Here is a 26,608-nt window from a genome sequence, read left to right on the forward strand (position 1 = left end):
CAAAGTGGGTCAGGTGGAACATCCATCAGAAAGGTTAGAAAAGTAATTTTTCCAAATGGATTCCTTCCTCCCACAGATTCCTCTTCTATGTTACACTCCAATCGCAGCATGTGGATCTGGAGGAGGGGGCAAGCAGAGCCCACCTATATCAGAAAGCTCTGGAGGACTGCCTTGCCAAAACAGGTGTCCTGCCCTGACACAATGCAGGCAGTAATGTTTGGCAAACATGTGCAACAAGGGTCACGTATCCGCTGCCAAATGTCCAGAACAGGGACCCTTCTACTCTCACTTTCAAGATCACCCTATCCCCTGGACAAAACTGTTAGGAAACTCCCCTAAGGTCCTACTGGCAGTAATATTTTAGTAAGTTATTCCAGTGGTTTGTAGATCATCCCCCCCAAACTCTTCAGTCTGTACTAGCTCAGGACCTTGGTAGTGTTGCAGCGCAGTCAGGCTTAGCTTAAGAGGAAGATGTGAGCTGTAGCTAAGAACTCTGAATCTTAGAGAGACACACCAAAGAAGCAATTACACATTTATAAACAAAATTGTATATTTGCACCAGAATCACTTCAAACCCCCTTAAGTGCCAAAGACGAGCATGCTTGTCCTTTTTGCAAAGACTTGCATAATACCCTGGCACTTAAGGGGTTAAATAAGTTTACAGTAAAACACTTAGGAATTCTAGATAATACACTTCAAAGGGCACTTTCACTTTTATGTTTGTTGTGGGTTACATTTGTAGCAACGTTCGAAAGCTAACAGGCAAGGTTATCGTATTATCAGTAATTGCGCACTCATGCGGTTTTCGGTCATACAGTAATGCATTTACTCTGCAATCATAGAACAGTCATTTAAAGGGAGGACAATAAGTGCTAAGTGCAAAATGAGCTTAGTTCAAGGTTCTAGAGACCGTTTCTATGCCAGTCCAAAAACACAACCCTAGCTAAAGGCTGTTTGGAGACAGCTTGAAGTCTTGACAAACAGTTCTGGACCCGACCTCTAGATTCCTTGGTCTGGTGACAAAAGGCAGGACGATGGACAGGATCTCTCAGCAGCAGTCTTGAGGGAAGACCGGTAGCACGACTGTCAGCAACTTCTTGGTTCACTCTGGTTTTGGCAGCTTTTCAGCAGCACCAACAAGACTTGGATCGCTTGGTCAATCTTCGCTTTCCTGCAGTCTCACACTCTGGCAAGGGGGTCTGGGAGAGTTGGATTGGATCTCTGGAGTGGCCTTACAGTTTTAAAGATTTGTACCGATTCGGCCTTTCCACAACGATGCACTCGAAATGGGCAGCAGGTATCCTGGTATTGGGGATCCGCAGCTCCCAGTAAGCTCCTAGGACCTCAGGAGATGGCTTGGTTCAAAGTTAGTCTTGAGACTGGTTGTTCCCACCAGCCAAAGGGAAGGAGGAGTCCTCTTCGGAGCTCATCTGTGCAATAGAAAACTGAGTCAGGGCAGCAGTGGATGCTTCACAGTGATGAAGTCTGCAGACGTCAGGTCATCAGTTACTTCAAGTTCGTGGTCGACTTGCCTTTCAACTGAGAAACCTCACCTTTTATTCAGTTTCAGCACACAAATCTCTGCAGTTTACAGAAAGGGCAGGTGGCTTTCCAATCGCGACAGCCACTCCCCCCGCACCCTCCTCCGTCCCCCAGTGGGCACTAGTTCCATTCAGGCACTCAGGAAGAGCAGGAGTGTGAATAACTCCTACCACACTTCCTGCCTGCCCCGACACACTGGGGCCTAGACAGGGAGATCCATGGGTTCCTGCCAAAGGCAAAACACCCACAGACCTCCCCCTCTGATAATGGTAGATGGGCTCACAAAGGACAACCACGCTAGAAATGGCAAAAAATAAAAGCCACCATGTTAGAACATAGGTGACCCTATTGTGCACAACCAAGAATAAAGTCTGTGGTAAACCAAATTGCATAATAGTTGGTAGAACATGTCAACTGCAACCAGACATGACTAAAGGGTTGTCTATGTGACTAAAGTCACATGAGCAGAGGAGGGGGATACTAGATATCCCATTGCCACTGCACATAAGGTGGTGTGTGGCAATCTCCCATACTATGACGTTTTAGGAGGGATACAAAGTAGCCCTCTAGCCTTAGGAACTGTAATAAGGATAAAGAAAGAAACTCAGAGAACCCAAAGGGTTCCCAGCAACACTGCCCATAAGGAGCTGTGCAGTGCAAAAGTAAAACAGATGCCAATGTAGATGGAGGGAAGTAGACTCCATAGTAAAGGTAAAACACAACAGAATTTCCAAAAGTCAGAGCAAATATGAGTGGAAAAATTCTCCACTCATTCAGGAGAGAAAACAAAATAATAAAATAAGGAAAGTCCAGCAAAACTTGCTGAGGCCTCACTAGGAGAGGGGATTAAACAAAATGTATACAAAAAGACAAGAGATTTATATATGCATGTTTAGTCTTGAGCAACCTTCGAGCCTAGCTATAACCAGACACCAGCCCTTCCCCCTACTAACCATGAAACCATACTCCTTTTCTACTTAACTATTTGGGAGCATGTCGGTCCAACTCGGTGGACACACTATTCGCCCCTTTAGGAGATAGCCCTTACACCCACTCTACTTCAGAGGACTATGGAAAAGTACAGCCTTACACCAGTTTAGAAAAAGACTGACATTTTCATACAACCATGTTTAAATACATCAGGTGGTTCAAGCTTTCATAAAATCATAACTTAGCTGGTTGTTTGTAAAACCTGCCCCAATATACAACCACAAGGATGTCAGACTAAAATGCATGGATGATACCTAATAAGGGTGAAACAAACATGCAATGGTCTGTCCTTAGGAGCTGTATTTTTGGGTGGAAAATGTAATGTATCAAATGGCACTATAAAACAATCCTCTGGAGAAAAAGGCTTGCATTTGAGCTAATATGCATACCCACAATGCATTGCTCATGTGCCTCTGACCTGAAAGTTTATGCCTAGTGATGGCTACAGGGTGGAGCTGTGGCAAATGTGACTTACCGGAAATGGCTTATTTTGCTTTCTCACTGACAATTTCCAATTGAAAACATTGGCAACCAGGAATCTTTAAAGGAGTGCAGGTGAAACCTGGCCATTTCTCAAAATCCACTCACACCAGAATGTGAACGGGTCAGCATGAACAGCGATTTTCCCAGTTTTATCTCTTCCCTTCTACTTTATTTCAAGATGGATACACATTTAGAGTTTGAAAAATAACCTTACCGTTTTGAAGCAAATTCAAGTTGTGTGGAAATTTTGGTGTTTTGAGATCGCAATTCTGTGACTTGATCTTGAAGCTTTTCAAGCTGTTCATTTTGCATTTTGTCATTTTCTGCTTTTTCTTTTTTGTAGCCATCAAATATTTCTCGCAGCTTATGTTTGCACAAACAAATGCAAAAATCAACACAAATGAGAGTTAGGCATCAAGTAAACAGCAAAGCAACAGCAAGTGGTTGCGTTTGTCCAACTGGATGCCACATACCTGTTTGAGGGCCGCTCTGGCTTCTGCTGCATCTGCAGCCTGTACTACTGCTGCCGGTGAAGGAGTAGAAGCAACCTTGGCAGCTCCTGGCGAACGCTTTGGAGTGGACAGCAAAGCAATTTCCTCTGAAAAAGTTAAGGCAAATCAAATCAGTTTATACATTTTGCAGATCATTTTGATTATAGCATTAACAATCACCAATGCCCTGCAACAGACATGCAGATTTTTGGGAGAGGGTGGGGCGGGAGGTTGGGCCACCATCTCATTTTAAGAGCCCACCATAAACATTTTGCTGTTCCTGGCAATTAACTAATTCTACTAAAGCACCCTGACATTGCATTTTGAGGAATTGTGCTACGGTAAGCCACATGATCCTTAGGAGGTGCTTTTTAAGCACCCCACTTTGGCCATAGGGTGGTTTTATCATTCATCAACTGTTGTGGAATAGGCTGATGGCAACTAATTTTTTAGTTCTGCTTCAGTGGTGCAACATCATCGCATTAGTAGCCCAATGTACCAGCCATCAGGCAGGTGTAAGTGTAGAAGACGGACACAGATGGCATATTTTTGGCTATAGACTTAGTCAAAATAAGAAAACCCTAGCTGTCCCTATAACTAAGAGGGGTTTCCCTGCCTCAACCAAATACTTAGGATGCCATCAGGATGCCAGTTAAAACAAGTTGTCCACCATTCTGTATCAAAGCCCATTTCCTTCCTGTACACGCTAAATCAAAGTAAAGTGGTGATCTTCTTGGTCCAGATGAAAGGCTCCCTTCTTCTGGATGGTAAACCAAAGTTCACTGTCGGGTGATCAAAAAGGAAACTTTTTAAAAAGGTAAAAAGCAAAAAATTCAAAAGCCTTCTTGGCTTGGTACTCCAATGCATTTTGTGAGGGGTCGGAAATGTGAGGCGGACAACTTCATAAAGAGTTTTCCACTTTGATTAAAGAAAGCAGGTTGAATAAACTGCTCACTATCGCTAACCTGACTTGGTTAGTTATTTTAGGCACGGAAAACCTAAAGGATATCTAACCCTCGCACTTCTACAACAAAGCAAAAACAAACAATGTACGGCAATTCAATAACATATGACCTGGTTCACAAAGTGATCAATGTCTCTTGTCACGATTTGGATTAACTTCCCAGATCAAAAGGAAGGTTTTCTCCACAGTTCAAGTGAAAAACAAGGAAATCGGTTTAAGTTCATTACAGTTATATTCTTGTGCTCAAATTCAAAAAGGTCTGTTTCTTCAATGAAGTACTTCAGAAAAAGGTCATAAGCTCCCACTACTCCTGGAATAAGAACTGTCTCACATTTGTAATGACAACAAATAATTTGGTCAGGATGGTTTACAACTTTAACTGCGGTAAGAATTCTAACTTTTCTTCAGCCAGCATTCACAACTCCAAAGCATATGTCACAACTCAGGTTTCCGATAGTACCACTCTTCAGCACTTGCACCTTCCACTACCTGGCTTACCTTTCACCAGCCTTCCTGTGGGCAATCACTTTGTGCCCTATGGATATACTCGCCTGCCAGTCTACTACCAGCAGAACAGAAAAATGCTTCAATGGAAAATTAGAACAGCAACTTCAATAGTCTTTTTGGTATCACACTATTAGCAAATTTCAGGGAATAGAACAATCACATCAATCTACATTAGGACTGTTCTGCAAACTATGCTCATCTCCCCCTGGGTAGCTCATTCCAGAAGAGCAGCCCGTTTGCCCCCTTTTCAATGTGAGTTTACATCGGGCACCTTCAACATATGAGCAGCGTTTCCTACAACCCTTTGGTTTCGTATTACGTCCATCTATCTTTTGACAATGCTTGGATATCTCCGATATGACGGATTTAGCTTTTTTGGCTTTGGCATTGCTTGCATGACTTAGTTCTTAGTATCGTTTTCCCACTGGGTTGTTGGGATCTCCACAAACTCACAAAAGGAACATCACAGCTACTTTGCTTCATTAACCAACAACTCTGTGGTTTTCCGATAGTTTGATATTCAATAGCAGTGCCTCAGTCACTCACACGCAGACAGCACGGCTGACCTGGTGCACGCTGGCAGCATCCAAGCACTCTGATAACACTGGCAAGTGGTGAACTCATCGGGTAAGTTGCTTGCTCCGTGCTCGCAAGCTCTGTGGCTCTCCTGGACCTGGAAAACAGTTCCTTGCAGTTTGCGCTCATCGCCACCACACCAACTTGGAGCTTCCAGGGATTCTAAGTATCTCCTGAGCAACCCAGTCACCGGAGATAGCGTGCCATTTGACCATGCTGACTTTATACTGCAAGACCTCTGCAAGGTGGATATGGAGATGCACTCACCCTCTCAGAAGCCTCGGTGGTCCCGGCGTACTCTTACGCTATTAATCCCGCCTCCACCTACCTGCAGAAGCAGTCTGCACAGCATACACTGCTTCAACCGCCGGCTTCTCCAACTGCTGTATAGTCTGACCCTTAGGGGGGCATTTCAACTGCCCAGTCACCCTCAACTGTGGACAATCTCCACTAACTGCTTACTACATCCCTCTTACTCATCCCCAATACTAAGGAAATTATGGGACTTGAAGTCACAAATCATAATGTTAGTATTCTTACTGAGGTTTTGGTCTCTATTCTTTATAACCTTTACTAATGGAATGTCATAGGAATCCATTAGACTAGTTTGTACAGAGGAATATAGGTCTTTAGATTCAATGTTAACATTTACAAACCACCTCCTCTCACACTTTGACAACTGGAAAGTTCCCCAACTCCCCAGAATTCTGTGAATTTGAGAAATATAGCCAACCTTTATTCATACAAGGTTTCTGACCAATTCCACCCACACTACAATGGTTTAACTCGTGCAACAGAAGGGTTATGCTGGCAACAAGCGAGGAGATTTAGTGGGAATGGAAAAAGGTCTCCTTCATAAGAATGCAAATACTGTGGCTCATCCCGTGGATTCGTCTCACCTCACTGAGCCTTTCCTCCTCCCAGGTGATCCTCCCACATAGTACCACCCCAAGGTCAGAAGCGTCCGCTTTTCCCTGTCCAACTGGGAGGAGAGTTTAGGCAGGGATCCATAAGATTCATCAGAACATGGAAAAAGAAAGTATTGTATCTACAATATTGGGGGTGGGATGACTCCCCGTGCCCATAACATTCCTCCGGTTTCTAAATACTTTTCACAGCACCAGGAAGAACAACCTTCTCCTGGCCTGTACCCTTGCCATTCACAATGCCTGGGGAACAACTCCCTTATCCTGGTCTGTCTTAGGCTTCTCACAATGCAAAGGAAAGGACTCCCTTCACTTGGCTTTTCACACAATGTTCACAAACACTAGGGTGGGATGATTCCCTTCCCACTGGCCTCTCAGGCTTTGTGTCAAACCTGACCCACGGACTTGGACTGGGCAGACCTGGTGTACTTCTCTACCAGGTACTGCAACAAGGACGCTGCACCTAGGAAGTCTTTCCCTTTTCAGGACTACACCATACCAGGTTCACTATACTGGCAGGTATAGGCTTTCTTCCCCCTGTTCCCTCTCCACTTCCTCGTTCCTCTCTTTGGAAACCAGACCCTCGTAGCAGCTTCTTGATTTTCACTATTTTTAACGGGTCCCTGACCCTGGTTCCTCTTCTCAGTAGACTTGGGATATTCTTCTGCCAAGTACTGCGATGGAGAGGATATTGTGATTCATACCCATACTGCATCGTTACCTGCCATGTTTGCTTGCCCCTGCCGGTCCCTGAGCATCCCCCATTTATAATGCACCAAAGCCTGCAGGCATCAGGACGTTACCTTCATTGTTAGTCAGGTTTTCAGACGGTTGTTGCCGGGATCCCCTTCTGCTCTTCCTTTGGTGCACAGAGTCCACGCTTCCAATTGCCTGTCCTTGCTGGTTCAGGTTTGGTTTCATTCTGGATGGTGTCAGTGTCATTCTCGCTCACCACACCGTCGTCCCGCAGTTTCCCTTTCTCTGGCCGACTTCAGCTGCGCCTTCAGGGAAATAAGTCCCTGGCATTGCAGAAATACCGGAGTAGACAGCTCACCTCTCAGCCTCGCCAGCTTATCCTTTGCACTTCCCAGGCTTCTTGGCATCTTGAGTGCTGCTGCTTACTCTTCCCTCCGGTTGTCCGTCATTCATTTTTATTCTCTTAAAATGTCCATATAGACTGGGATGCTCACTTTGGTTAGATTATCATATGGCCGTTATGTTTCTGGGGGCCATTCATTTGATAACATTTTAAACTGAATGGGGAAAAGGAATATATACGTTTGGATTACTTGAAGTATTAAGTAATGTATTGTATTGTATTCTTATTTTTTAACTTCGTTTTCATCTGTGCCATTTATTGACAAATAATGTCGAAGGTTATTAGTTTAAACAAAATAAAAATATATCAAAATTGACATAGTTGATTGAAACTTTACTCCCAAGCCCCTTCTAGCGATTGGTGGGTGGGCCTTTTTGAAGTAATACTTAAGGCCCTTCCTTGCCACTGCGACCCCTCTTCTCCTTGGCTTTCTTGTTACCGAACTTCAAAGAAGTAGATCTGCTTAAAAGAGTTCAGACGTTTGTAAACTCACTTGGCGATGCTGACAGTTTAAAGTAGTTAGAGCAAACACTAGTTTGGAGTTTCTTCTCCTGGGAGTTCTGTCCAGGATTAATGTATTCCCCTGCTGCCTCACATTGTGAAGAAAGTTTACACATCTGACAACTTTACCTCCATAGTTCTATGGACCCCCCAACATTTTTGTTTTTGAACTAGTCGCACATTTTGACAAGTAAAGCCTTCAGCTTCATTGCCCTGGCCTTTTGATCACTTAGTCTGAAGGACTGATCAGTTTCCCCATGACTATCAGTAGTGAGAAACATTACACTGCACACAGCATCTTACAATGCAGTGCACTGGGGATTATTTTAAAATCACACTAGTCTTCTACACTTGGGATTTTCTGTTACTGTTATATGTGCCTAAAGACAAGCTGGTGGCAGCAAACCTATTTTCCATTTTTGGGTTTATTTCTAGTGTGCACATTTGCATTTACAGCGTATGGCTAAACGTTGCGAGTGCCCTAAAATACCAGTGGTATGGGATTTTCACTTGTTCTTTGGCCTGCTTCCTGCCTTCTCTGGTAAAAAATAAAAAAAAAAAAATCGCATCTGAGGTTGTGCACTTAACCGGAGAAAGCTGCTACTTTCATAGGCTAGTGATGCCTTTGAGAGTGCTTGGCCCGGAAGGAGGTGCGACTATTTGGTCCCATTCCACATCTGAGGTGCCAGAGGGTCTAGGTGTGTGGCATGAGTGAAACCCGCAGTCGTCCCCAATTGGACCACTTGCTGGTATTTTGAATTGTGAAGCTCCTCATGGGTGGGCTTGGACTTGCTTCTAGCATAGTTTTTTGCTAAGAGGACTCCTCCAGCCATTTCTTCAGATCAGCGCTGGTGCCAAGTACCCTGTGTAGAAGAGCAGTCGGCTGAAGATCTGTGGATGACTGCCGCAAAAGCCCAGCATCCCTTCTTGTGTTTGGCCAGGAAAAGTACTGCAGGACTACTTGATCTGCGAAGGCCCAGAGATGTGCTTCAACCCCTGGACTGGTGGGCCAACCAGTTTCAACATGTACGAGGATCCAGCCGTCCTGTAACTTCACCAGGTGGTCAGGGATGCTTTTGGACTGGCCAGCTGTCCAATGGGCTACCTCAGTTGAATTGGTGCAGTTGTGAGTTTTCTGCCTGAATTTCACTAGTTGACAGCTGGTCTTGCAAGTCACCTTCCTGCCCAGTTTCAGCCTACCAGCGTCAATGGATCCTGCTCTGGAAGGTCTTCAACCGCGACTAAAATCCCTATTGTCCTTGTGCGGTAGCCGTCACTGGAACTCTCCTTTACCCATCTGGTGAAATGTCCTGAAGGTCTGCCATTGGCTTTTCTTCATCGCCAAGGGTTGCACTCTGGTCCTGGCACTGACCAGAAAGGTTCTTGCACTCCTGGGCACCTCTCACTAGAACCAACAGTGGCAAAATCTTCCTCCAGCAACCACCAGTCTACCCATCTAGTCCTCTGGGAAAATCAGAGGCAGGCGGCAAAGTAAACGCACATTTGTCCTGCCTGCCCCCCAATCCCCTCACCGTTCTCCTTAGAATAAACCTTAAAATACTTTTATTACATTCCATTGCTTTTTGATGGTGTCTAAAAGCCACTATCTGAAAGAAAGGAATATCATTTTACTTACTAGTAACTTTGTTGAATATCTTCTCTGGAACATTTCACCAACACAAGAATTCTTCCTATATCAGACTCTTTTCCTAAGAAGCTTGGTGACTTGGGCACAAGGCCCCCACTCATCTATAGGGATTGTACGTATAAGGTTGGGGTATATTTCTTGAGACTTGATTCCATACTACTTCTCCTTTTTGTTGAATAAGTTAATGAATGCATTTCTAAGAGCCTAAAAGGTGACCGTATATATGTTTATAATTGAGTGCTGTGCAATAGCACCTGCTGGTTTCATTTCCTAGAGTGTTTTGGGCCTAGAATAAATTATAGTATTGTTGTACTTATCCGTCTAAATCGAATTAGTGTGCGTTAGGTAAGATTTTAATCTTCGTGTTGAATCTACCACACTTGTAAAACCCCAGAACTTTGCTTTACTGGTGGATTATTTTTACTTCTAACTCCAAAACTCTGCAGCCTTTTGTCTTCCAACTCGACTGAGAATCCAGTTGAAACTGGGAGGCTGGCTGTCCTGAAAGGACTGCCATCCCCTTAATCCTCTCCCCCCGCTGCGCTGTTGCACCCCCCCCCCCCCCACTTTTTATGTTGCACATCTGTTTGATTGGCTGGGTAGCTGCACAAAAGTCTGATCATGGAAGCGGAAGAGCTAGTCCACCACTGGGCCTGAATCCAAACCGTAAGATGAAGACCATGCGTCTGAGACTATTTAAAGCGGCCAGAGAGTCTGCGGTTACCCTTCGTAGTTACCTGGAAACTCGACCTCGACCCAGAGACTGTTGTGAACCACTAGACTCAAGGAGACTTGCTTTTTGAGCCATTCCACGTCATGCTGCGACCTTGTGGGGCTGCAATACCCCAATACCCTGGGACCTCGAGCCATTGTGTGGTTCTGAATGGTGGCATCCTGCTGGACCCGATTCCAGACCTTGAAGGTCCCCTCCCCCTGACCCCCAGAGTACTGGACCAGCTTAGTGAAGCAAATTCAATCAGCGATATTCTGTCTGGCTCCTGAAAAGGGCGCCAAAACCAGAGACGCATCAAGCCACGAAGTAACTCTTGCCTGGAGCTTTCCCCGTGATCCCTGCTGCAAAAGCCCTTCCAGTGTCCCGTCTTCATGACAAGAATTCAGCAACCAGGTTTTTGGCTGCAGATCCTGAAGTCTTCTTGCTGTAACTCTTCTTCCGTGCTAAGGTACTGGGTTGGCTGGGGTATTTACTTACCATAAGCCTTTGCGATTCCTCTGTAGCTTTGGTGTGGTTCTTGTGTTTGGGAGTCCTCTCATCCAGTTCACCAGGCCCATTCCTGGAATACTCCTAGGGTGTCCAAGTCCCTGGACCCTAGCTAACTTTAAAGTGAAATACTTTGTTTGAATAGTCTTCAACAGGAACATTTGCCTTCAACAGAAGCCTCTCACCCTGCCTACAGCTGGTTTCTAGACCACCAAGGGCCCTATTCTGCCTCTGAGTGAACTGATGCAATAGACTAAGGAAAGAATGGATAAGTAAAGGATTCTGTCTTAAAAAAGTATGACCCATGTTTAAAATTACTTACTTGTGAAAGAGTTACTGTTAACCAACAATGTGAGCAGTTACAAAAGTACTTACTTGCTGTATGTGTTGTGCCATTCTGACAAGTATATTCAAAGTTCTTTTACTCACTTCTGAATTGGTTGTGCCTCTTCCCCAAAAGTAATGCTGTTAGCTTCACTTTCTATTCCGTAGGGATATAAATGCGCAAGTGCCCCAATTGGGTCTTGCTTCACCAGACTTGCCGTTAGCCTGACTAGAAGAAGTCTGCCTTAGGTCATACTTACCTTAAAGTTGATGGTAGCTCCTTTAAAAAAGTATATAGGTTTTACTGAACTTGAATAGCTCTGTGCCATCATAAAAAAGGTTTCTTTAGGTGTAGCTGACCTTGGTCTGCCTGGTGCAATCCAAAATTAATGTAAGAGTTCTTTCTTATCTTAGTCTGTGTTCCACTGAGTTGAAAAGCAACTAATTGTGTATTACACCAAAATGTCTTCCTCACCTAGTATAACTTATCATAAATGTAGCTATAGGTATATAATGTTCCTTGAATCTGTTTTCCACTATTCAGAAAAGCATTCTGGTAATTAGGTGATTTCTCTGTTGAGTGTCCCAGTATGAGCGACGTGGTCGACTACCCTTGATTTACTATAAAGTAATCTAAACGTAACTTGTGGTTTTCACTCCCCATGAACAGGTGTGGCCTTTGCTAAATGTGTATGTCAGGCTTCCCTAGAATGACTTGGGTATTCTGAAGACTGTTTACGCTTTGGTCTGTGTACCTTTAAGCAGTGTGTTCTGTTTTTAAAATGCTTTTACGACTACGACCAGTACTTACCACAAGACAACTTGGCCTACTTGTATTTATAATAAACCTTACTTCTGGTTGTAAGTGTCTATTGAATCCTTGGTATACTACAAGTTCAATGTACTTTACTACAGCACTTGCTCCCTCCTAAAATAAGCCTGGCTGCTCGGTCTACAATACCAAATACTCAAGTGGTACAGCCTTATACTAAGAGTGGAGTCTTATACTGTCTCAGTTGAATGGTTGTACTAAACCCTTAGTTGGATTTTTTTTAAAAGCTGTCCTAACATTGTGCGCTTCACTGTGTGTACTCATTGTGGACCCCTGCCCACAATCCCTCTCCTGCGAAAAGCTTTGCCTGCTCTCCACCCTTATTTCGATTGGGTTTTGGCTAACCTTGCAGAGTTCCCCTATTCACTATCACTAGGGTGGCCACCTAAAATCTGTCCACCATGCCAGATTCTAGAAATCCATCTTAACAGATGGGGGCAGTAAAACGACTTAAATACTTTAGCTCCCTTACTTATATAAAAAAAAAATATGCATAATAGGAAGAGGAGATCGAAGTGATTTCTCTAATATAAACCAATTTGGTCACGACCTCTGGTACGAATCACTGTGCTAGTTTAAGTATAAAGACAGCGTGATAAGTTTGAAATTGCGACATTTAAACACACCACCACCCTTAATGTGTTTACATTTGCATAGATCGTATAAATATTTTATGTATGCAATAACAATTTAGTAAAAATTGAAAGAATCTTTTGAAAAAGGAAATGGGGAGGGGACTATGAAGAATGTTTTTTTTTTTAAAAAAAGCACAATGGGCATAATTGCATCTGCATGCCCCCACCAAGTCAAAAACAAGGGAGACCATGAACTGAAAGTCATTAAGCCTAGCCATTAAGTGGCCGCAACTCAATTTGACCATCTAACCGATGTAACATACAACCAATACATTTAATCATTTTTTTACACCAAAGTTAAAACTATCATGTTTAAGACAATGTGGATTTAAAGAGACAGTAAGATCCTAGATTTAAGTTATATCCACAAACTATCATTTTGCGCACATCTTTATTGCAATTGAGACGCAGAATCTTGTCAGATTCATTCAAGGAAAAGTAATGTTGCAAGAATAGATACAAATCAAGGGAATAACCTTGTCTAGTGCCCCTAAAAAGCAGATAACGAGTACCATAGAATCAAAATTAGTACATTTTTATGTAATAGAGAAATGATAAGTTACTCACTCCATACTGCATGGGGTTTCCTTCCAAGGGACAGATGACAATCTTTTTCACAAGAAAAAAAACCTTCCCCTTTAAATTTAGAGGTGCGTGGGGGTGCAGCCCAGGGAGCATGCGCTGCCTTGACTCCGGCGCCACACCTCAGTCCCCATTGAAGCGGCGACAATAGATTTAACATTGCCTAATGACACCAGTATTAGGGGCGGAGGTTGGTGAGACGTATGGGGGGAAAGTGGACTAAGCGTACGTTAGCCACTACGGTGAGTAACTTGTAATTACTCCTACATCCCGTTCCCTTTCCTCCACACTCCATGGGTGATTACAACTGAATGTAGCCCCAGGGTGGACAGGAGACCCTCCTTAAGCAAATAGGTTCCTGAGAACTGCCTATCCGAAAGCCGCATCAGATTTAGAGCCGGCATAGAAACAGTAATGCTTGCAGAAAGCCGAGGGAGTGGCCCAAGTGGGAGCCCTACTTATCACCTGCCACGGTAACATGGCACTGAAATGTGATGGCCGTTCATGTTGGCCGGAAGCGGCTTGTGCTGGCCGGAAGCGGCTTGTGCTGGCCCTCGTATGCTTCCTTAATGGCCAAGACCATCCAGCAAGATTTGGAGGCCTGATAGCCTGGTCTTGAGCCTCTGAAAGTGACAAACAAGGTGTCTGATTTACAGAAGCTCTTGGTACTGTCCAAGTAAAATTTCAGGGCGCACCTAGCACCCTCTGTGCTTCATCCTTGGGATCGGGAAAGAACGTAGGAAGGACTATTTACTTGTTCAAGTGGCAAGCAGACGGCACCTTGGGCAGAAATGCTGGGTGTATCCGTAGGACTACTTTGCCCTTGTGAAAGTTAGTATATGGTTCCGAGGTGACCAGCGTCTGCATTTCGCCGACTGAGCCGAGGTGAGGCCGAATAGCAAGGCCGCCTTGATGGTGACCAGCCTGATGTTAGCGGACACCATTGGCTCAAACGGTTTGTGCACCAGAGCGCCCAAGACTATATTGAGGTTCCCAAACAGGATGCGGCCTCTTGACGAGTTGGTAGAGCCTTGCAAGCCTCATGAAATGCTCATTGACGATAGGATTGGAGGAGAATATCCCCTCAGAGTTCCTCTAAGCCCCTATGGCTGTGAGGTATGTACGGCAGGTGGCCACCTGCACACCAGAGTAAGCAAGGTGCGCCAAGAAGGAGAGCACGTCATCCAATGAACATGACAGGGGGACGATTTCTGTCGAGTCTGCCCAGTGGCAGAATCTGGTCAATTTACTTTTATACTGGGCCCTGGTAGCCTTGCTCCCCGTTTGTCTAGATTGGCCTGTGAGAGGTCGAGGTGCCGGAGAGTTACCTGCTCAGGTACCACGCTGTGAGGGTTATTGTCGGTGGGGTGGGGTGGATGACCCTGCCCCCCTGTTGCGCCAGAAGATGTGTTGGGCCCATCAGGAGGTGAATCGGAGCCTCCTCACGAGAGGCTGAGCAGCTCAAAAAACCATGGCTTGATCGGCCACCATGAGGCGATTAGAATGATGTTGAGTTGGCGAGACTCCTTGATCTGGCAAATCACTGAATCAGCGGAGTGGGTGGGAAGGCAAAAGTCTTCAAGCCATTCTACTGAAGCCGAAATGCATCACCCAGGGAGCCATGGCCCTGTCCCTGCCAGGAGGCGAACTGAGGACACTTGTTGTGCCAGGTGGCAAAGAGATCCACCTGGGGATGACCCCACATGTTGAAGATCTGAATGACGAGGTTTAGCTGCTACTCGTAATTGTCCGCTCCCAACCTGCTGAGCCTGTCCGCCTACAGGTTGGCTTCGCCTGGGAGGTGGACTGCGGTGAGGTAGACGTCGTTTTCCAGGGCCGACTCCCACATGCCGATTGCCATTGTGCACAGAAGGGGGTGGGGGGGGGATCTGGTGCCTCCCTGTTGACGCAGTACATGCTGGTCGAATTGTCTGTCTGGATTAGGAAAGCCTTGCCCCTGAGAAGTGGTAGGAATGCTCCGAGCGCTAGCCAGAGGGCCTTCAGCTCTAACCAATTGATGTGGTAATCCTGCTCCTGTCGAGTCCAGCAGGTATCGTGGACCGAGAGATCATCCAGGTTGGCTCCCCAGCCCTCGAGTGAGGAGTCTGTGGGGTGGACGGCTGAAAGGGCTTGCCCGTCCGTAGGTTGCAGTCCCTAGACCACCATGTTAGATCCAGGTGGAGAACTGGAGTAACATTGATCCTCTCGGATTGAGAGCCCCGCTCCTGGTTCCATGTGGCCGCAAAGTGCAGCTGAATCATCCTCAGTCTCGTGTGTGGGACGGCTAATAGGACCGCCGCCAAGAGACCCAGGAGTTGCTGGTACCACCAAGCCAAGGTCACCTCTCTGTTGAGGAAGTGGGCGGTGGCCCTCTTGATGTCCAAGATCTTGTCCTCTGACGGAAATAGTTTCTCAGAGCACGTGTCCCAGATGAGGCCCAGGAAGGTCAGTCTGCATGGGCTGCAGCTGCGACTTCTTAAGATTGAGCGAGAAGCCCAGATCGTGCAACGTGTTCATAAGGGCTTGGGAAGAGTGGTGAAGAGGTAGCCCTGGCGAGTCAGTCGATGAGGTGTGGGTAGATGGAGGCCCTGCACTCCGAGGAGGGCAGCCACTGTATTCATGAGCCTGGTTAAGACACTGGGGGCCAAGTTGAGGCCAAAAGGAAGGACCTTGTATTGAAAATGGTAGCCCATGATCCTGAACCAAAGGAAAGAACGATGGACTGCCAAATCGGGACGTGTAGGTACGCGTCCTTCAGATCCAGGGAGCACATCCAGTCTCCCTTCCACAATGTCACCGCTATAAAAGCTGGTGTAACCATCTTGAATTTCTGCAGGGGTAAGGAGAGGTTGAGGGTGGAAAGGTCCAGCACAACTCTCAGGCCCACCTGGTGGTTCTTCTGAATGGCAAAAATCCTGGAGTAGAAGCCCAAGCCTTGCTGGGAGGTTGGGACTTCCTCCAATGCTTGGCTCTCTCCGAGCAACCAGATCTCTGCCAGAAGAGTTGCTGTACCAACTGGAGGGAGGGAGGGAAGAGAGGCTGGGATGGGTAGGCAGTACCCCATGGATACTACAGAAAGGATCCAGGGGGCCGCGAAATTCTGGCACCAGAAATGTGCATGGAGAGCAAGCCTGCCCCCCACTGGAGACATGTGGACCCAAAAGGGAGGTATCATGCCTTCTTTCCCTCTGAGACTGTCGCGGAGGAGGGGGACTGTAAAACGCCCTTACTGTCCTCTCCACCCCCCCTCCCTTTGTTGCTTGCGCCGGTTCTGTGACGGCAAGTGGTCAGACTGCCAGGATCTCTATTCCTGGAAGCCGCGGAACTCTCCGTACGTACTCCCCCTGTCGGAGCGCGACGGGGTGTACGACTTAGGCGTGGTCTTTGTCAAAATGGATCAAGACTTGGCTGTTTGTGAGCTGCTTTTCTTCTTGTCCAGTTCTTAGTCTGTGGAGGAGTGGAAGAGGTGCCCCCCCCCCCCGAACAGCAGATCTAATATGCATTCCTGTACATCCGGGTGAAAACGTGATTGGCTCTGCATAGGGCGTTCCGGGAGGAGGTCCACCATAAGATTTGGTTAGTGGCAGCCAGCATGGCATTGGCGTTGGCCTGACGAAGATGCAAGGACACGTTGGAATACAGCTTCTTCCTGCAAGCCTCCAAGAGCTTCTCCTCCTTGCCTAACAGCGTTGCAGCAGAGGAGGCTGAGGATGGCTGCGGCTTGGAGTATTGTGATGCTGCATCGATCACCGAGGAGTGTGGTTGAGGGTGGGCCGAAAGCAAGCGTGTATCCCCCTCCATCTGCCTGTACTTGGCGTTCAGGTGTCGATTGACCGGCTGGACAGAGTGGGGCTTGAACCAACCCTTCTTGGCCAGGGAGACTACATCGGATTGCAGTGGAATGCCTGTTTTGGCAGAGGGGCGTTGTGCGAGGACTTCAGCCAGAACCCCCTCTGCCGGGTATTAAACCTCAGGTTGGGGTAGGCCCAGGTACCACGCCAGACCTGCAAGACGTTCGTAGAAGACCCTGGCTGAGGATGGAGTGTCCAGATCCTCCTCCTCATCTGTATCTTGTGGATCAGGAGGATCCGGTGGAGGAGTAGCTGGAGCCAGAGGCTGAGGTACCGCAGCCGGAGGAGGCTGGTACGGAACCACCTGAAGAATCGTTGAGGGTGTGGGGGGGCCAGAGGCAGCGGCTGCGCTGGGACTGGGGGTGCGGTGGAGGTGCTTGTGGTGCTGCTAGCATTGTAGTGAGAACTTCCCTGATGGTGCCCTCAAGGATAACCCCCTCCCCCCCTCCGAGGGGCCTTCATGAGCCTGAAGAACCTCTCAAAGAACCCCTCTTCACTGGCCGGAGATGACGTAGTGGGTACTGATGGGGTAGCCGGGAGCTGCTGCATACCCTCCCCGTATGGACGCAGTGGGAAGCTGCCCTGGTTGAGGCCAGTCCCACCATGACACTCGTTCTTCGTGGAACTCCTGGAATGGCGCTGGACAGGTGCCTGTCTGGGGCAGCGGCCATCTTGTCGAGCTGCCTGCGACGTGTTGCTCGGCTCGCTGGACCCAGCCTCCTCCAAGACTCTTACGTGTGGACCAGGAGGCCTACCCTGCTCCGCAGCTAGACCCGGTAGGAGCGACACCCTCGACACAGGGGTCGGTAGAGCTGCGTTTAGGTGCCCCCTCAGCCATCTAGCCGGTACAAGGGCAGAGCCCCTTGGATGATAATCCGTTACAAGAACCTTCCGGTCCCTCAACACTGCCACCGGGAGGATCCAAGGATCCCTCGGCCCATTGGCTGGTACCTGCAGCAGCCTCGGTGTACGTGCTGGTACAAGGACCCGATCGGTCCCTCCTGTGCGGGATAGTCCTTGGGAAGGAGTCTCCTTTGCGGGGTGCGATGGAAAATAGCGGCCCTACCTTGGACCTGGCTCTGTGTTTCATGCAGTTCTTGAGGTCCTCTGAAGGAGACTTCTGGAAGAGCTGCTCCACCTGGCTAGTCTGTTCTTCAGCGATTTCGATGACAGTAAGCCACACACTGTACAAGCTTGCCAACCGTGGTCTGGGCCAAGGCAACGTAGGCAGAGGGTGTGGGGGTCTGAAGTTGGGAAGAGCCCATTGCAGGATGGACACCTGCTGAACCCTGTGAAAGTCCGCATGCGCCAGGGAGGAGCGCGACGCCCGAGTACAGAGTACCTGAATGATAAAAAGACAGAAGTAGCCACGCGTGGAATTACATGGCCGAAGCCAAACCCAAGAGCACTGGTGAATTCAGCCTGTTCTAGTCGACGCAAAAGGGGCCTGGGGTTTGGCGCCAGAGGGCAGAGTCTGGCAGCGCATGCTCCCTGGGCAGCACCCCTGCATGCCTCCAAATTTAAAGGGGAAGAAGGTCTTTTCTGGTGAAAAAGTTTCCGTCTCCCATCCTTTGGAAGGGACACCCATGCAGTATGGAGGAAAGGGGACGGGACCCAAGTAGAATCCATGCCAGTTTAATAATTCAAATAGATAAGTCACTCCACACAATCAAATGCTTTTTCCAAAAGCTCAGAGCAGTGCGACGGGTAAGAACAGATGTGGGACCTTTGCCTAGAGACCAAAGCTACTCTTCAATGATGGACCCAACAAGGCCGAAACATGTTTGGGGATGCTTATGTTGTTGTGCAGAAGGGACGTGACCAAGCCGTCTGGGCTTTAATGCCCCTTTTGGGGTGGGACCAAGCCTGATTGGCATATGGTCTTTCCTCTTTTGTAATGGCATGGCAGGCGAAGAAAGATGGTCTGGAGGGTCACCCAGAGCAATGAATGCCAGAGGTTAGTTCTGTGCCCCTCTTGCGCCCCCTCCTGACGTGTATACATTAAATCAGAATAGATGGGTATTGAAACAAAACCAGGGCACCATCTGCGCTTTAAAAAAATAAATAAAAGTTATTCATTTTCAGTTAAAAAAAGTACCATAGTTCAACATGGACTTCCGAGAGAATCATGGGTCTATGAGTGAGGACTCCTAAAGTCCCCACACGTTCCGCCCTTACATCAGGACTTTGTCAGATGTAATTTCACTGTAACCTGTTCCCTTAAGGGAAGGCTATAAAAATGGAGTCTGATCATCTGACTAGTTCAATTGGCGGTCACATGATTGCAGTTTAAAAAATGGCGCTCCATTTACTAATAAAACAAGCGCCACATTGAAATTAGCTTTCCACAGTGTAAACCAAACAGTTCTATCCACTTAAAATTTTGAGTTTGTCGAGAACTAAAAGTGAGTAAATTCAAAAATACAGGGATCAGGGTGTTGAAAGGAAACATTCTACATTTAAACATTGTACCTGAAAAAACATCAATCCTTTCAAGTGACTACAATTCTGCAGCTATTCCTGTAAACATGCTGGTGCATAAGACATTCGGATGACAGGTTGCTGAACCCTATAGAGGCAAAGAAATGCTTGTGGCTGACAGCATTCGTGTTGCGCTGCTACCAAATACTTGCCCCAGTGGGCTTTAAATTTAGCTGTTCTGATTAAATCTAGCCCCATTGGGCAAACAAAGTACATTTTTACTTATACCACTCAAAACACGAGCAGCTAGCTATGCTACTGTAGATTTACTTTGTGTCCGATAATCCTCCCTTTCAAACAAAATGATAGACCCAAGACAACAGTTCATAAATCTTAATCACCCATCAGATGAAACACCAGCTCGTCATCTGTGTTATGGCCTCTTAAGTGTTAAATTTGATAATCAATTTAGAATCAAATTTTCTTAAGCTTCTCTCTATTCCGCTTTCTCTGATGTTCTGGAATATGGCCGACGGCAGTTTATTTCAACAGAGAAGCATCACTGCAGTGTTTATCTTCAAAATGTATAGCCAAAGAATAAATCACATCTGTGATTGATGGCTATATAGTGTTGCAAGATCTTTAGTGAACACAGAGTCAATGTACATGAGTTTACAGGGAGAGTATCACAAACAAATCTCATGTTACAGGTGATCAACTCTTTGCCATATCCAATCTCAGGCCCAGCTATTGCCAGATTACACATTTTGCATTTATGGCACTTGTGGAATCCTCTTACCTTTCAACCAATTATCTTGATTATTCTTAAACGAATCACTTGGTGCAATTAATTCTTTGCTAGACTTGGCCGTGGAAAAAGCCATTATGTGATCCCACATATCTGGGTAAAGCTTTATCTGCTTTAAGTATAGGCCAATGTTTGTTCAAAATGGATACGAGATTACCTGCTTTTCTAGAAAATTGCGTAATGAACCTCACTATATCCTCTTCATCAGCTTCCATTTTTCTTTGTTTAGAAGCATCTGTCCTCTGTCAGTGTTAGCTTTTTGAAGACCAATGTTGATGTTTGCCTGGATACCCCCTTGCTTTGGATCTGGTGGCAATGTTTATAGATTCATCAAAATCAGAAAAGCTAGTCCAAGGCTTTGTTCATTCACCATGTGACAACCTGGTAAAGTCGGTACGAAGAGGACGTGATAAAACCGATATGGCAAGAAGGTCTACTGAAGAGCAAATGAGGCCATCTCAAATTAATTAACAAAATGGATTCCTGTTAACTCGAACAAATTCAAGTTCTATTTCTATGGATGACAATTTTCCACAGATACATGGTGTAAGGTGGCCTAAAAATACAAATACAGACGTAATGGAAGTTGAAAATATACCACAAAATGCTGGGAAACATGCCACATTAGATGACCATCGACCAGAAGTGCATTCACAATCAGTATGTGATAAACTAGCACAAGAGCAATTGAATAAAACCAACCTGTCGGTGGCTGCCGGCATCCAAATACACAATAACGTCCTAGCTGCAACCTCCCTAGCGCTCATTCCTTTCGTGAAGCTATACGAAAGTTTAAATGACTCCATAAGAGATCAAGGAAATCAAATTAACAACTTAATTACAAAAGTAGACGCAATGATGTGTCATTTAAACAGTGCTCTACAACAAAGATTAGAAAGAGAATCAGAGATCTCCTCACAATGGCAATATCGCCTTGGTGATCTGGCGACAAGTGCACAGGTAGAAAATTCCACTCTGTCAGCAACATTAGAATGTATGAAATGGCTGAGACAACATACATACAAAAGGTGATGGGATCCACGTAGTACACAACATTGACACTGTGGAAAAAGAAAGTAGAGCCCATCTACATCCAAATTGCCATAGTTTAGGACAAATGCAATCTTCAGGAAAGACCGCTCAGTCAATAAAGCCTACTACATTAATGATAAATGCAACACAGGCATGCAGTCCGGATCCATCGGACGAGCAGGGAAGCTCGCAGGCTGTACCTGTGCTGCCTTCAGTTGAACCCAGTGCGCTAGTATGTGCAACAAATACCACTGCTGAAAATGGCCAGACACAAGACCCTGAAAAATCGAGTGCCATATCAGATGTAACAGCAATCACTGTGAAGATGACCTTTGATATCTTCACTGGTGCGGCAAAGAATCTGCCCACTTGTAAGGTCACGACAGGGAAGATGACTGCAACAAAACAACAACCTGCTTCAAACAAAGAAATAAGTCGAAAAAAAAAAGTCCTCTTCACAAGTCAAACAATTTGTTATAAACTTGTCAACCCCACATAAGCTTAGCCTATTTGAGCGCACATCACAAGGGCAACCGACAGACAACTCAACAAAGGCACAACTGTTGGAGTTGAAATCTCAGCCTAAGAGTGCAAAGCCCTGTTTGAATCAAAAGCAGAATCCAAAAAACCGGCTAAGACTAGATTCTGATAATCAACAAATAGGGGAAAACGAAGTTTCGGTGGAGTTATGCGACTTATCGACTTATTCAATTGAGTCAGAAGTTTCATTATCCTCACATGAAAAAACAAGTGCTGGAGAAAGGACATCAATAAGTTGTGATCTTACCTCTCAGGTGAGATTGATTAAACAAATAAACACAAAGTGGCGGAATGCAGATGGCGTACCCATGTTGTCGTCAGTTCATGATGAACAAAGCACGAAAGAACCTGCCGCAAAGCCAAAGTTGTCTATAAAAAACAGGAGCTGGAAGTCAGCTACAAATCTGAATCCTAGAATGACTGCTGCTCAACTAAATAATCAACCAATGAAAACCAAAGATCATGAAAAACACCAGATAGAGAGAAATCATAAATCATGGAAAATCAGAGTGGAAAATTTGTTCCCTGAAGAAAGTGAAGTGAATTTAAACAGACGTAATGTGATGAGATGACTTCACAATATTCCGTCCTTACGCACAATAACTACAGAACATATTCTGATTGTAGAATACATCTCTGAAAAGTCCACTGACAGTGTCTTTTTACACATTAGATCAACCGCTGTGGAAAGAACACTTAGCGGCAAAGGATGAACTCCTATCGTAGGGTTTCGAAATACAATCTGAGAGAAGTGTGAAACAAGTTTCCAAATTAACAGAACACACTTCAAATGAACATAGACGTAATGATTTGAGAACGCACTTCTCCGAAAGAGCCCCTCGGTCTCCAACGATCTATACTTTGAAAGATTCATCTGAAATCATAAGAAGAGTTGACGCCAACCAAGCCCATCGAGCGTAACCATTAACCATAGGAACGGAAACATGTGGAATTCTATCTTGGAATACGAGAGAATTTACCCATTTATTTCAAGAATTTCCAATCCCGCAGGTAAATAACTTTATAATCTGTTTACAAGAGACTTGGATGAGAGAAATCCCAATAAAGGACAGATACACCATTGTGCTGAATAAAGCACAGAAAAATCATTGTGGAAGACCCTTTTCTGGTCTAATCACAATGATAAATAACGCCTTTGGCTGGGAAATTGTCCAAACGTATACGCCAAATATTTTTGTGCAAGGCTCACTATTACAGCTGATGTCAGCCAATACTAATCAGACTTCACACTTACTGGTGATTAATCTATACTGGAACCCAACAATGATTTCGACGGTGAGTTTCATCAAAGCAGTGACAGGCATAATTGACCCATGCTTCACTCTATTCAGAAACTTATTAATATTAATCTGCGGAGACTTCAACTTCTCCTGGTTTAACGCTTCTTCAAGTACTATGGTGGAAACAAGTTTGACACATACAAAGGGCGACAAATGGAGGAAAGCGATGAAAGCAAGAAGTTGTGAGATGGTAAACGGTCACATTTATGGAGCTATGCCACCACAACCTACTTGGCAACGAGAAAACACTCATAAAACATTAGATTACTTTTGGATCTCCTCGTCTTTCTGGCCAAAAGTAAATACAATGGCAGTACATAAGACTGACAACAGTGACCATAACATTTTGGCATTAACCTGCACAATAGAGCGGTTTCAAACTTGGCACAATTACAACTGTCCTGTAGAAGCAAATGAAGGCAGGAATCGCTTGCAAATTAAAGATAGTCATATCTGCCAGTTGAGAAATCGATTAAAAAATGAGCAAACAACTACCGCTGTAAAAATAAATTACGTCCCATTACTACAACAAATATGTACGAAAAAAACATCACAATCCCTCCACCAACAACCTAAATATCCCTTCAGTATTCAGGTTAATCAGCAAAAAAAAGAAATGCATAAGACCATCAGGCAATTAAAAAAGAAAGATAGCACGAGCGAAACAAAAAGCTATCTCAAAATGCAAAATGAAATATCGAAATTGGCTCAAATCGTTCAAAATACTTAGAGATCAAGAACGTGCGGAATTGATGTTCGGTCTGATAATCCAACGTAAATCAAGAGACATCTGGAAAACTCAATACGAATAATTCCCAAGAAGCAATTCTGGTTAATGGAATATCCATGGCAACATGGGAAGATCATTTCAGAAAAGTATTTGCTGGCACATCAACCGATGACAAAGTTTACACAATCTGTGGAGCCCTGGGATGTATGTGAACCCAAAGATAGACTCCTTACACTTATAAAGCACCTTAAGAACTCGCGTGCTGCAGGCCCTGATGGGTTAACGAATGTTATGATAAAAGAGAAAAAGGAGTTATGGGCTGAATTTATAGCGGATTTATTTGAAGTAATTTCAGTATCCAAATGTATACCCAATTCATGGAAGTTGGCTGTCATTGCCCTCTTGGACATAATAGGGAAAATCTTTGCGACTTGTTTACAACAGAAAATTACAGCTTGGGCGGCAAATAAAAATCTATTAGATGTCCGCCCAACTGGTTTTACTAAAGAAGTTGGAACAGAAGTTAATATTCTAATTGTGAATCTGTTGAAGTTGGAAACCTTAAAGACAAAGAAAAAACTCTTTGTAGCATTTATAGACATGCGGCAAGCCTTTGATCGAATAAACCGCATAAAATTGTAGAACAAATTAATAACATGGGCTTGCCCCCCAAATTTACTGGAGCCGCTAATGGCTTTACATGAAGAAACTTCAATAAAAGTTCGCACTAACAGTGGTAGCCTGACAAAAGAAGTTCCAACAATCCATGGAGTTAAACAAGGATGCCCGCTGGCAGCATTACTGTTCAAGCTTTACATTGCTGACCTGCCAGCAGCTTTCAAGAACATACGCTGTTTTCCACCAAAACTGAACCATCAAATGATAAGTTGGGCCTTATATGCCGACGATATTGTATTAGTCGACCAAACTGAGATTGGGCTTCAACGGCTCCTGAATGCATTGGTCATCTACCTACAAGTCAACGATCTTGAAATAAATGCTGCAAAATCAAAAATTATAGCTTTTGGCACAAGTCAAAAGAGAGCCCTGAAAAGATTTGGGTGGTCAGTGAATGGTGAAAAAATTGATGCCCGATTCAGATCAATCCATAAGAACAAGACTGGATAATTGATTTGAAGCATCGGATGGCATCCTTTACACTGCAGGGAAAACGGTTACATAATGAATATGGTAAATTCACCTTCATTTCGATAATGACTTTCTATCGGCAAAAAGTTATACCGGCGATAACATATGGAGCGTAAGCTGGACTAAATTTGGATAATCGGATCTGGCCGATTCTAGAAGGTCAGTTTTGGAGGGGAGTTTTGGGATTACCATCCTATGTTTCCATTGTAATAATACGATATGCATTAGGCCTGGAACCTTTAAATGGGCTAATCCAATGGAAATCAATTACCTTACTACGTAAAATGAACTGCAGTATCGTTGCTCCTGCCTATGAAATTTTAAAGGAGTCGGCCAACAATCCATACACCGGAGTTCTGGAAATTTGGGCCATGAAAATACATAAGATTCTAAAAACTACTGACATTGCTTGGGAAACTGTCATAAATATGCCGCAAATTGCAACAAAAAAAAAGCTCAGACAATGGCATTGGACAAAAAACACGGAAACACGCGACGCCATGCCGTCTGCACTTAATCTGGGTATAACATGCAACAAACTAGACAAACTACCTAAGTATTTAGAAAGGTTTCCATCCAGATGATAACGTAATAAATTCTTGAAACTACGACTCAACATCTATAAAACTAAGGAGATGATGTGGCAGAGACATTTCAAAGAAGTAACAAATAATAAATGCAGGTTCTGCAAGAGTGAACCAGAATCTTTAAAGCATTTAATTACTGAATGCAGTAATGTATGTTCTCAGCGTACATTCTTTTTTCACCATCTGACACTATTACATCATAATCCTGAAGACTGGTGGCATACATACATAGCTGGAAATAACGTGAGATTCATATGTGTCTTAGTAGACTTTTTGGAAAATGTGCTTCAAATAAATCCATCTTGATGAGATGATATAGCCGTTTTTCTTGGTGAAATGAAGAGGATTGGACAGTTTTGTATGTTTGTAATTAAAGTTGTGTAAACAACTAAATGTTCCAATAAAAAATAAACAGATTTCTTGGAGCAGTTTTTTTTTGCTTTCAGGAGTTCCCCATACGGAATGCTTTCGATTCATGTTTTGGGGTGATGTCGGTATTCTATCAAGTTTGCTATGCAACAACCCTTTCATTCTCCCATAAAGAAAATGGGATCTAGAAATGACAATTCTTCCTTACTTTTGGTCACAGTTAGCTGTAGATTAAGGGATTTATTGTTCAGTACGGATATATATTCAAGCTGTTGTGAATAACCTTTCCATATTAGAAAGAAATGGTCAATAAAAAGATGCCAGACTATTTGTTACACATGCAATCCAGTTTTTCTTCCCATGCTGTATTGAGTTCCCACCATCCAATGCAGAGATTAGGATAGGTGGGAGCTTAACAGGACCTGATCGCAGCCCTGCAGCCGTCTGTTTAATTGTTCTTCAAACCGAAAGGGGTAATGCACAAGGCAGAACTGGAGTAGT

The 26,608-nt window shown here is 44.8% G+C and overlaps 1 protein-coding gene across 4 annotated transcripts in view; it reads right to left on the reverse strand.

The window, feature by feature from the left end:
• The window catches only part of TPR (translocated promoter region, nuclear basket protein), a 2,097,972-nt gene that overhangs the window by 1,687,857 nt on the left and 383,507 nt on the right, over nt 1-26,608 (reverse strand). For all 4 annotated transcript variants that reach the window (XM_069641376.1, XM_069641377.1, XM_069641375.1 and 1 more), the window contains exons 16-17: nt 3,489-3,613; nt 3,230-3,378 (exon numbers count right to left, since the gene is read on the reverse strand). In XM_069641376.1, the coding sequence (XP_069497477.1) occupies nt 3,230-3,378; nt 3,489-3,613 (274 nt within the window). The remainder of the gene's footprint in view (nt 1-3,229; nt 3,379-3,488; nt 3,614-26,608) is intronic.

Source organism: Ambystoma mexicanum, chromosome 1q, assembly GCF_040938575.1.
Source record: "Ambystoma mexicanum isolate Mex_15411 chromosome 1q, UKY_AmexF1_1, whole genome shotgun sequence".
Taxonomy (NCBI): Eukaryota; Metazoa; Chordata; class Amphibia; order Caudata; family Ambystomatidae; genus Ambystoma; species Ambystoma mexicanum.